This window comes from Lepidochelys kempii, chromosome 3, assembly GCF_965140265.1.
Source record: "Lepidochelys kempii isolate rLepKem1 chromosome 3, rLepKem1.hap2, whole genome shotgun sequence".
Taxonomy (NCBI): Eukaryota; Metazoa; Chordata; order Testudines; family Cheloniidae; genus Lepidochelys; species Lepidochelys kempii.
The window spans coordinates 11,715,439-11,728,426 of record NC_133258.1 but is presented as its reverse complement, the minus strand read 5'-3'; the positions used below and the strand labels follow the sequence as shown (position 1 = coordinate 11,728,426).

Genomic DNA, 12,988 nt, shown 5'->3' with positions numbered 1-12,988 from the left:
GCAGTATGAGGCTGGCTTGAGAATTGAAGCTTTCTGAGAGGCAATATGGCCTAAGGTATAGAGCCTGGTACTCAGGAGACCTGGGTGCTGCTCTGGCACTGGTCTGCTGGATGACCTTGAGCAAGTCACTTGACTGCCCTGTGCCTCAGTTTCCCCACCTATAAATTGGGATTAATGATACTTACTAGGGCTGGCCAGAAAACAAGAATTCCATTTACTGAAACATTTGGATGTTTTGACCGTTTTGTTCCATTACAGAATGAAAATGAGCCTATTTGAGATTTTTCATTTAAAAAAAAAAAGAGAGAGAGAGAGAGAGAGAGAGAAAGGACACCCAGAAAAGCCAATAGTCTAGTCATTCAGTCAGTCACTTAGCAGACAGAGGACCCATGTTCAATTCCCCATATCATACTGAGTACCCTAATCACTGAGCTATTGACTAGTCTGTGGGGGCTACTCTCTCTCTCTTTCCAGAAATTCGATCCTGGCCTGAGATACTGTTTCATCAGAAACTTTTCAGCCAGATCTCTTTTCAAAAGTGCTTTGAGATCTACTGATGAAAAGTGATGAGAGGTGTGTTATCACACCCCCTATTACAGGTATAGTATGGACAGTAGCAAAGCAAGTTCTTCCTCATTCCTGGCCCCACACTACACACATGCTACTATGCCCTGAATTTGGATTACCTCAGGGACACAAGGATAGGTCAGTCTCTATGGTCCATTCTCATCCCTGGACTGCTCACCATGCCAGCAGGACACCCAGCTGTGATGATGGTTTATAAATATGGACACCCAGCTATATTAAGCTGAAACCAACGACTCTTCTCACATGGGCCACAGGGGCACCATCAGATGGCAAGAGTCTTCACGACTGAACAAGGCCAGACTGGAACTGGTGACCTGGGAGTAAAAGGCTCCATGTGCAAGCAGCAATCCCCAGCCCTCTTGGTCACCTAGTGCCTCTGCCCTGCCCGCGTTGTTGGCAACAATGGAAAATTAAACTTTTTAGAGCAGTTAGATTTTTACACCCGCCATCTCTTTGCATCTCGAGACTCTGGCTTTGTCACCTGCTGTGGTGCTTCTGTTTCTGCTCAGCGATACAACGGCTGGATTTAAAGAAGGATCGTACTTAAACACCTCGGGGAACGTGGCAGACTGGGACCCAGCGGTTAGTGTCACAGGGACAACATAGTCTTCATCCCCCTGGAAAACAGAGTTTGAAAAAAGAGCAGAGATTAACATGTCTTAGTAAAATACAAGTACCTCCTTCCCTTACATGCAAGATTAAGGGCATTAATGTCCTGACCTGAGCTTATCAGCTAGAGAAGCATCCATAGAGCATAAGTAGAACCCAAGACGGGTCATGGCAAGGTGCTAACATGTATGGCCACCACTGCCCTCTGCTCAAGTGTGTGCGATTATGATGCTCAGTCGTGGGTGCCTCCAGAGAATATGAGCCTTAACACTACTACAACAGCCAGAGAGACTCCTTTTGCGCAAACGGTATGGACATATGTTGCTGGAGCCAAAAGTCTGTAGTGCTAGTCCCACTTCTGTTTGTGTGAAGCTTCACTACTGAGCCTGGTGTTTGCAATCATTGACTTGGAACATCATTTAACCACTTGGACACATGTAGCCTGCAAGCAATCCACCAGTGATGAACATACAGATACAAAAGAAAGGGCCACATGAGCCTCTCTCATGCCCCTGCAAATTGATTCTCCCCAGAGGGGTGTAGCCTGATCTTAGATTATGTATTAATTATATTGATTACTTAAGAATCCCCAGTTATCACTTTGAGGGTTGACAGGTTCTTGCCCCAAGATCAAGCCCAGTATTATTTAAATTATTATATAGTTGGGAACCCTGATGTGTAGAGTTGCAACACTCAGAATATAGGAACTCTTTTATATTTACAAATATAGTTTAATACATTTAGCAGAGTCACAAACACCCCAACTTAGTAAGGTAGATAGAGATTCTACAGAATGTACATCTGCACATCCATATACTCACATCAGCCCTTGCAGAACAACCTAAAATGTTAGCCATCATCTTCCTCATCATCACCCTTCCCATCATCACCAGTGGCCATCATTCTGGCACCTCCCAAGGACTACTTCTCTCTCTCCTACTGCCCCTAGGCTGGGATGTCTCTTTTATAATATGTTACACTGACACCGTTATGTTTGATGCATATTCAGTAGGGGATTTTTCCCTTCTCCTTATTTGTATTTCCTCACCTCATTGATGTTGGAAAGTCTTTTTCCTATAGGTTAGTATATCAATGATCTCAACTTATTACATAAGTCAATTCGTTACCATGGCCCTTTTGTGGTTAGGTATCACATTTGCTATTTCTGTCCTAACTGGTTATTTCAGTTCTTTCCACGCTCTACGTTGTGGTGTACCTTTTACATTTAAAAGGGTCTAAATTTAGGAAAGCCCCTATGCCAATCTATTTCAATGTATCCTCTATGTTAAAAGTTGCAGTCATATATGGACCTTATGCTTTAGCTCCATTTATCTAGGTGAAAGGTCCCAGACACATGTATGCTAACTTTGCCTTAGCTCACCATACAGGATGTGGCCTGCAGGTCCCTTGTGTTACAGCCAAAATATACCCTACAATAAACCTATTATAAAAAAACAAATAATCAAACCTATAAGAAAATAAGAAACTTATAAGAAAAGGAATACATATAGGCAAGCAAGCAGGCTAGCCTTAAATGTATCTCATGTAGCTATTATGTACATCAGTTCATTGCTAGGACACTTCTGTGGCTGAATTATTTACCTGTGGTCAGAATTTTCCCTTAAACTCTATTTTCAGCTCCCCAAATACTTGGGGATTTTCCATTGGGCCGTTTATCTGTTCAAAGATCAGAGGTGTCAAACCTTATGCCAACTTGCTGAAGCTAATGTCTTACAGTATACAGGCCTGTAGGTTTCTTGCATTACTGCTGAATATAATGCAAAGCAGAATATGATGCAACTCAGTAAATATAATGAAGGCAAGCTAGCCCACTGGGCTACATGGACAAGTATGAAATGCTGTTTCTTACCCGAGAGGGAACTTCACATTCAATCCTTACTGAGTTGCTGGTGTTGGTGTTAATTGGACAAGGCTGAGATCCAAACAACACCAGGCTTACCCCATCAAAACCAGTCCCTCGGAGGATCACTGTGCACCCTCCTACAAAACCAATGATTTCATCGTAAGTGCAGCGTACAGAAAGTGTTATATCTGACATTGTGTGCTAGCAATGCCCCTCTGCCATGTACATTGGCCAAACCAGACAGTCTGTATGTAAAAAATTAAATGGACACAAATCAGTCATCAGAAATGGTAACATACAAAAGCCAGTAGGAGAACACTTCAATCTCCCTGGACATTCAATAACAGATTTAAAAGTAGCCATCCTTCAACGAAAAAACTTCAAAACAGACTTCAAAGAGACACTGCAGAACTAAAATTCATTTGCAAATTTGACACCATTACTTTGGGCTTGAACAGGGACTGGGAGTGGCTGGCTCACTACAAAAGCAACTTTCCCTCTCTTGGTATTGACACCTCCTCATAAATTATTGGGAGTGGACCACATCCACCCTGACTGAATTGGCCCTGTCAACACTTATTCTCCACTTGTAGGGTACCTCCCTTCTCTTCATATGTCAGTATATTTACGCCTGTATCTGAAACTTTCACTCCATGCATCTGAAGAAGTGAGGTTTGTACCCATGAAAGCTTATGCCCAAATAAATCTGTTAGTCTTTAAGGTGCTACCGAACTCCTCATTGTTTTTGAAGATACTCTGTAGCCTCTCCCTCTAGAAGTCTGAGTTTCCTGTGTTTACAACAGTGGAACGCAACTCAAAACTTAAGCCAGGTCTCTCCTGTGGGGACTGCAGGATAAACAGCCCCAAATTAAGCGTACACTATTCATGTGTACTTTATATCCATTAATGCTCATAAGTTTTGATATCTGCACTGATATCCGTATGCAAAATCATGTGTGCATTTTTTGAGAGAATTGGAGAGGCATTTTAATGGAAGAAATTAAAAACACAGATGGAAGCTGTAACTCTTTCCAATTACAAATGTTCAAAGCATGTGTAATGTAGGATAACAATATACTTGTTTTTCTTTTTAATGAGTGAAAGATCATTGCAATCAGAAGAGGAGTTGGACTACTGGGCGTGTAGTGAGAGGAAAAAAACAAGGCCAAAGCTTTGTACCTACTTCTTTTTAAATGATGTACAGCAGCAATTCTTAACCTTTCCCTGTACCAGGACCCCATCCATGTAAGAACAGAAACATCTGGGACCCCCACTCCATCTAGCCATAAGGAAAGGAGGTTGGGGTTGTGAACCCCTGAAGCCTGTTCACAACCCCCAGGTTAAGAACTCCACAGCAAGGTGACTTCCAACTTCATCATAGAGTGGACCACATTTTAATAGACACTGCGTCTCCTGGACCCATCTCCCTTCTCATTCACTGCCATGTGGCTCACCTCCCCTGCCAATCAAGCCTGCCCAGGCCACCTCCTCTCCCACTAGTGGTCAAATAATGTCCTTGTGGCCACTCCCAAAGTTCTTACATGGCAGAGTAACATTAGAGAAGTACTGAATGCATTTTTAGCGGCTTTTAAGGCGATGTAGCAGCTGGAAACCAGGAGAAACTGACACCATGTGACCAGGCAGCTCTCCAGGGACCAGTAGGAAGTGTTTTGCAGGCCACTGGTGATCCATGGACTAGCTTTCAGAAAATAGCTGCAAGAACAATCTGAGGTTTGGAAAGCTTGCCTTACATTGAGAGATTACAGGCTTATCTACAGATAAGTGTTGTACTGCTTTAACTACAATAGTATAGTTTAACTATACTGGTATAGTCAAAGCTGTACAACCCTCCCCCCCAGTGTGGAGCAGTTATACTAATAGAAAAGTGCTTCTGTGACTGCTGTCTTTATGGCCAGTACACCAGGGATTGAATGGGAGACCCCCTACAGATCAATGCATGAGTCACAATAGCTTGAGCTAATGAGCCAAACCTCTGCCCCTAGAGGCGGCAGCTACTCATGTCCTTTGCAGATTAGCATGGAGCGGAACTTATAACACACACCAACCAGTGGGTCTCACTTATATCAGTATAGCTTATTCCGATATAGAGAGCAATCAGCTATTCCAATATAAGGCACCTTTATACCAGTATAACTGCATCCAAAATAGGGCTTGTCCTGGTATGATTAGGTCAGTAGAAAGAAACCAGACCCCTAACTGAAGCTGATATATTGGTCAGCTTTCAGAGGTGTACCAGACTTTAGGAAACAAAGAGAAGATTAAGAGGTGACTACAGGTAACTACACAAGGAGAACATCTGATAGCAGCAGACTTTTCAACTGAGCAGAGAAAGCTGTAATGAGATTCAATGGCTGGAAGCATAAATGCAGGCTAGAAATAAGATATAAATGTTTAACAGCGAGGGTGATTAACCATTGGAACAATTTACCAAGGGATGTGGTAGATCCTTCTCTCAAGTTCTTTAAAACAAGATTGGACACCTTTCTAAAATATTCTCTCTATAGGTCTCCAACCTTTTTACGCCCAAGATCACTTTTTTAATCTAAGGGCAACCCAGGATCTACCCTGCCCCTTCCCTGGGCTTGATACAGGAGTCACCTGGTAGAATTCTCTGACTTATGTTATGCAGGAGGTCAGACTAGATGATCATAATGGTGCCTTCTGGACTTAAACTCTATGAATAGCTTGGGAATGTTTCTTTTTCAGAAAGAGGAGATAGTGGCCTCCTTTTTCCTCTTATACTTTAAAGGTGAGAGGGAAAATATTGGTTTGGGCTTTGCTTTTTGAGGTTTTCTCAGTAGATTTTGTAGCTAGCCAGAGACACAATTTCCATTTGGTCACTCAAAGTACACAATGTAGTAATTTATTACACTTCGCAGGCCGCATTCAAAATGACATGAGAAAATTACCCATGAAACTCTCACCACTATCCAGAGCTGTAGCATACACCCATATCCATCTGCACTGCAAGACAGCTAGCCAGGAGACGTAGCACCCCCAGTGAAGAGCCAGAGCCAGCTGCCATCTTCCTGAGAAACACTGCCCCTAGAAATTAAACTTTACTCCATTGGGCACATGTAATGTGCCTGGTCACTCCCATGTCAGGTGGAGAGATGAGCCGCTAAAGCCCCATATACAAATGTTGAAAAAACACCCTATTGAAAACAATAATGCTAAAGGCAGATATTCATGTGAGAGCTTATATTGAATTCAGACATACCAATCTCTGAAGCTGTCGGAGGTTCAATAGCTTCCAGCCTGGGCTTAACTCTCAGGTAGATGCCCTGTCCTTTGCTGGCATTGCGAGCAAACCCATACGGTCTCACCAGTAATGTAACCTGGTACAGTCCCATTGGTAATACGTTCATCCAGCAAACTATACCAGTTTGATTTGAAGTCATGACTTGGCAGGTCGTGTGGTTCACCTCTATCTGCAGTGCTTGGCTGCCCCCAGCAAAGCCAGACCCTGTGATATAAACTCTAGCGTGGAGTCCGTCAGCTGGAAGGATAAATTAAAACAAAATTACAAATCTGTTGCTAAGTAATGACACCCAAATTTGCTTCCCAAGAACAACGAAGCTGCTTAGGCTAACTGTGCCTAAGCATTTAGGGCAGTCTCATCACCCTAGTTATACGAGTGCCTAGCAAAACTATCGTCATCACAATGTAAAAAATTGTTTCCCTCTGCTCCTCCCGAGTCGGTCACATTCACCTATTGTCTCTTTTCTTGCACTTTTACTGTGATCTCATATGGTGCCTAGCACATTGGGGTCCTGACCCATGATGGTTCATAGATACTACCACACTACAAACAACAGAGGTCTCCTATGTTTATCGTTTTCCTCCATCTCGAATCTATACCTTCTTCTGGTCTCCGCTAAAGCTAGGTGAGGGCTGCAAGACACCGTGTGAGAACAGAGTAGATAAGGAATTTTCCATCTGAATGTTTTTCTAACAGAAAATGCAGTTCCCACAAAACTTATTTTTTTCCACGGGAACATTCAATCCAAATTGGAATATTTCATTTTCATGAACTGACCCAAAAAGTTTCATTTGGAATCCCTTCAGCAGGACATTTAGCTACATTTCCATAGCAACACATTGCCTCATGGGAGTTGTAGTAGGAATTAGGAACAAGATTGTGTGACTTATGTGACCAATCACACACCATGAGCAGTAGATTGGTTGCAACCAATCTATAGGCTGAAATATGTTTGCTTGGACAGTGCATCAAACAGATGAACAGCACACACAATTATCTGTTGTCAGATGAACTGAATAAAGAGGTAAATTTTTTCAGATAAATTGTTGACCATCTCTAGTCTTGCTTTTGTGATACTCGGTCCATCTTATATATTATATTCTGGGATAAGAAAGCTATAAAATTAAATGGCCTCCATCAGTTTAATTCTATTGGACTAGATCCCGGTGTGATTTAACATAACTCGGTTGACTTCAGTGTAGTTATGCTGATGTACAACAGCTGAAGATCAGGCTGTGTCATGGGGCAATGAGCCTGACCACACCTCCTTGTGGTCCCGTGTGGCCCTGCATGGCTCTCTGCTCTCAGGGTTCAGAAATAAACCACTCACACCCAGAGTCTTTAAACAACAGTCCCCTTCTCCTGGGGTCCAATTTAGTTCAATCGGCTTACCACAAAAGAGCTCCCCTTTAGGTTCAGGGGTCTTCCCAGCCCTGCTGCTTGGGCCGGAGGGGACTTCATTTTTTTGAGACCAGAAGGGACCATTGTAATCATCTAGTCTGACCTCCTGTACAGCGTAGGCCATAGAACTTCCCCAAAATTATTCCTAGAGCATCTTTTAGAAAAACATCCAACCTTGATTTAAAAATTGCCAGTGGTGGAGAATCCACCACAACCCCTGGTAAATTGTTCCAGTGGTTAATTACTCTCACTGTTATAAATTTATGCTTTATTTCTGGTCTCAATTTGTTTAGCTTCAACTGATAGCCATTGGCTTGTGTTTAACCTTTCTCTGCTAGACTGAAGATCCCATTATGAAATAGTTGTTCCCCACATAAGTACTGATAGACTGTAATCAAGTCATCCCTTAACCATCTCTTTGATAAGCTAAATAGACTCAAGGAGCTTAATCTATCTCCATAAGGCATGTTTTCTAATCATTCTCATGGCTCTTCTCTGAACCCTCTCCAATTTCTCCGCATCCTTCTTGAATTGTGGGCTCCAGAACTGGATCCAGTATTAAAGCAGTGGGTACAGAGACAGAGGTAAAAATAACCTCTGTCCTGATACTCAAGATCCCTTGTTTATGTATCCCAGATCGCATTAGCTCTTTTGGCCAGTGTCACACTGGGAGCTCATGTTCAGTTGATTATCCACCCCTACCTCCAAATCTTTCTCAGAGTCACCGTTTCCCATGACAGAGTACCCCATTCTGTATATATGGCCTACATTTTTTATTCCTATAGGTACATATTTAGCCATACTAAAACTCATATTCTTTGCTTGTGCCCAGTTTATAAAATGATCCAGATTGCTCTGAATCAGTGACGTGTCCTCTTCATTATTTACCACCCCCCAATTTTTATCATCTGTAAACTTTATCACAGTGATTTTGTTATTTTCCCAGTCATTAAAAATGGTAAAAAACCTAGGGCCAAGAACTGACCCACTGTAAACAGACCCACTTGATGATGATTCTCTGTTTATCATTACATTTTGAGACTATCAGTTAACCAGTTTTTAATTCATTTAATGTGTGCCATGTTAGTTTCATATCGTTTACATTTTTTAATCAGCATGTTGTGCGGTACCAAGTCAAACACCAAAAGTTAACAGAAATCTAAGCTTATGTCGTCAATGCAGTGTAAAGGGAGTGTGGCAGGCTCCTGCTCAAGTCTACAAACTGCTCAAAGACCTTTTTGCTGGTAAAACACGCCGTGCAGTTTATTTACAATATTGGTTTCCACCACCCTTAAACTCTATACAGTGTTACACCTACAATCCCAGGGAGACCTCAACTCCTGAGAGAATCCGGGAAAAGCAGTCTCTCTCTCTCTCTCTCTCTCTCTCTCTCTCTGCTTCCTCTGATCCATTTCCCCACTTCCTTCCTGTGCTTTTTGTATCATCTGCCTAATGGCTTAATTATTAACCTCTTGGTTCTCCTCAGCCTATCAATTAGGCACAGCTCTTCTTAATATGGTCTCTTCTGGAGTAATTAATTAGAGCTGCAGTGACCAGAGTGCTGGCCCAGCTGCTGTTGCCCAGCACTCTGTCACAGGGAGCAACAATCAGAATGGTAGTACTGTAAGCAACCTTTGCAAAGCTGTACACAATTCCAAAAGCTGTAAGGGACACAGTTAAAAGAGATGGATCCAAACTACAAAATTCATATCTGAACGCAGATTCCAAAACACCAAGTTCATGCGCTTTCCCCCCATAACTAGGGTTTTATTTTAGCCCATTGTAGAAATAGGGGCCAGGTGCAAAATTCAGATCCAGAACTGGGTACAGATTCCAAAATGTCCTAAGTTCCGGGGTGGTTGGACCCAAGATATTTGGTTTGAGCCCATCTCTAATGTCAGAGAGGCCCTTTTGACCGTGTAATGGCTCAGTCATCCCATGAAGTGCAAATACTGTTACCTAGTGAATACTCCACATGGCTGACTAAAGGAGTTGCTTCCCGAGAATACTGAAAGGAACATGAACCAGAGCAGTTAGCTGGGACATCATTCACCAGAACCACCACCTGAAGAGAGGGAGAAGAATGTTATTCCAAAAGAGGGAAGGGGACCCAGGTTGTTAACAGAGCTCTACAAAATGTTGACAATTAAACCCAGAATCTTGCAAAACTTGCCTGGTTTCATTTCAAATTTGGCCCAAGTTTATGGCCCAAGTTTGCTAGGGTTCACTGTAGGCAAGCCAGGGCCTATACTGATAATCTCTCTAGGTGCCTGTTGGATCATTTCTCGCTTTTGACTGATATTCACAGCTCCTCCCTGTTCCAATCCTCCCAGTTGATCGAATGCTCGGATTTACCCTAAATCCATCTCCGACCCTATATGAGAGCTAGAATAAACTGCTGTTACACTCCGAAAAGTACTTTGTGGGGTCTCCTATTTATAACAAATTCCAGATCAAGTCTGATCAGCGTACAGGTCCAAACGTAATTTTTTTTTTTTTTTTTAGCTGCTTGCGCTGCAAAGCTCCATTTGGAATCTGAAAACCCCAAGTTCTAGCAGTGCTTCACCCCCGTGAAAAAACGTCTGCATTCTGAACTGGCCTGGTGAAGCACAAGGTGCAACAGAACCTGCCTCCTTCTCCCACCACCCTGCTGGTCCCCCGGGCCAACAGAAGGGAAACACTGGACTGTGCGGATAGCAAAAGTAGATTGTCAAAGACATACAGGAAGCAGCTAAGAACTGGCATGTGCAACTTCTACAGGCCCTTTTTTTTTTTTAACATTATAACCACACTTTAAAATCAGAGGGGAGTTTTGGTATTTGCTATCAGAATCAAGCCAAGACAATGCTTCAAATGAACAACAAACCTGAGTGAGGAACTTTCTCCCATGCGTAACAAAACCATAATGTTCTATCTCACTAGGTATATCCATGGCCCCAAGCACTGCAGCATCCAAAAGCCTCACAAGCTTTAATGTATTTATTCCTACAATGCTCCTGTGAAGGACGGGAGTGCTATTGTCTCTGTTTTACAGATGGGGAACAGATACATTGTGAGACTAAGTGACTTGAGCACAGTCACACAGGAAGTTTGTTGAAGAGCAGGGGACTGAACATGGGTTTCTTAAGTCCCAGGCTAGGACCCCGCTGTGACACTCTGTACCTTGGGAGAACACCCTGCACTCCCATGTTCATCCTTATAATATGATTGTGTGGTATCCAATGCAAAGTTTGCCATGTCAGATTTCTTCGGAAGGCTCATGATGCACTGAGCATTGTTGTTATAGTAACATTATAGGTTGTAATTTCATGTATATAGTTATGAGGCTGAAAATGTGTCCTCATGACTTAAAAAAAGCCCAGGCAAAACTCTCCAGGAGCAGAGGGGCAGTTCACACCTCATCAGGGCATGTATGGGTCAAACCCCACCTAGCCTCACAGGAACAAAGGACGCTGGCCTAGCCAGCAACAAAAGAATCTGTTGGACTCTCGAGTGAGTCACCACCCTTCCCTTGGTCAGTTTGGGACTACGATGAGGTAATGCTCACCTGACTCTAAACAGGGGGGCGGGAGGGGAAGAGCCAAGAGGGAAGAAAGGACATGATAAAAGGGAGAGACCATGGCAAACATCTCTTTCTCTTCCACCTCCATCTACAGTCACCACATTGAGCGACTGAAGCACTGATCAAAGGGGAGAGCTGAAGAGCAACCAGCAGGCCTGTGGTGAGAAGCATCTAAGTTTGTAAGGGCACTGAAAGTGTTAAGATCAGCTTAGAATGCATTTTGCTTTTATTTCATTTGACCAAATCTGACTTCTTGTGCTTTGACTTATAACCACTTACAATCTATCTTTTGTAGTTAATAAATTTGTTTATTCTACCTGAAGCAGTGTGTTTGGTTTGAAGCATGTCAGAGACTCCCCTTGGGAGAACAAGCCTGGTACATATCAATTTCTTTGTTAAATTGATGAACTCATAAGTTTGCAGCGTCCAGCAGGCATAACTGGACACTGCAAGATGGAGGTTCCTAGGGTTGCGTCTGGGACTGGAGATATCCGCTAGTTGCACAATCCAAGCAGTGGCTGGCCAAAAGTGCTCACTCACCTCGCTGGGAGCAATTTATATGCCAGAAGCTGTGCGTGAACAGCCCAGGAGTGGGGGTTCTCATAGCGGAGCAGGGTAAGGCTGGCTCCCAGAGTCGAGGACTGGAGTGATCTAGCAGATCACCAGTCCAGATAACACCAGGGGAACATCACACCCGCTCACTAGGTCATCCTTCCTCAAACCCTGCTAAATAATGGCCCCCAAACTGCAGTTTAATATAGCGTTGCTACAGTGTTTGGAAGTTATCACTATAGAACCCAGTGTCCATTTGGTTTAATGGCATAGTCATAGATATATCATTAGCTCTAAGCCCCTGCCTCACAAGGAAAAATCCCACTCCCTTACTCATGGTTAGTAGTATCTTAATCTGTGCTGAGTCTCATTGATTTAAATGCCTGACTCATGGAATGCAGCACTGTTCAGCAAGTGTAGGGTGGCCAGATCTGTCTGTCAGACAGCAAGTCACAATGAGTCTACGGAAACTGTGGTCAGCTGGTGACCTACCTGGGTGTGGTTATTGGCCGTAGCTAGCATGTCCCCAAATATTGGTCCAATAAATACGCCGCCATCATAAACCACACGAGCTGCAATGGTTGGGTTAAGTCCTGTGAGGTTTTCAGCAGAGACCTAGCATGGCGTGAAAGAATGAAGAACCAATTTTTTCTCAGCTTTATAAAATCATTTTTTCTTATACACGTTGTGTATCATTTCATAAGCAACTCGAACTCATATAGCTAAGGGCTACAATGAATGAATGGGAATGTTCTCTGTATCTGCTTATATGGCCCCATTGGCACAGCACCCAAGCCCCGTCACAATCTTAGTGTATGCATCCTACAACACAATGTTGCAGTCTCCATTTTACAGGTGGGAAACGGAGGGAAAAAATTAAGAAACATGGTTTAAGGTCACGCAGGGAGTCTGCCCTGAAGCACAGAACTGAACCCAGTTTTTCCATCTCCGAGGCCCGTGTCTTCAGCACCAGACCACCCTGACTCCCTAGCTATGGCTTTACATTGGCAAAGAAATGTACACAGGATTCCCTATATAGCAATACTCCATCTCAGTCTAATACTCTGTCTCTGACAGGGGCAATGCCACATCCTTCAGAGGTTGGTGTAAAAGCCCAGTAATGCACCTA

The 12,988-nt window shown here is 43.2% G+C and overlaps 1 protein-coding gene across 27 annotated transcripts in view; it reads right to left on the bottom strand.

Moving 5' to 3' along the window:
• PKHD1 (PKHD1 ciliary IPT domain containing fibrocystin/polyductin) overlaps positions 1–12,988 on the bottom strand; it is a 467,199-nt gene that overhangs the window by 394,515 nt on the left and 59,696 nt on the right. For all 27 annotated transcript variants that reach the window (XR_012157892.1, XR_012157891.1, XR_012157890.1 and 24 more), the window contains 5 exons: positions 12,352–12,474; positions 9,705–9,810; positions 6,303–6,581; positions 3,068–3,198; positions 1,070–1,205 (listed from right to left, as the gene is read on the bottom strand). Coding sequence is in view for 20 of the 27 variants with exons in the window: in XM_073335719.1 (XP_073191820.1) it covers positions 1,070–1,205; positions 3,068–3,198; positions 6,303–6,581; positions 9,705–9,810; positions 12,352–12,474 (775 nt within the window). In the remaining 7 variants the exon portion in view is untranslated. The remainder of the gene's footprint in view (positions 1–1,069; positions 1,206–3,067; positions 3,199–6,302; positions 6,582–9,704; positions 9,811–12,351; positions 12,475–12,988) is intronic.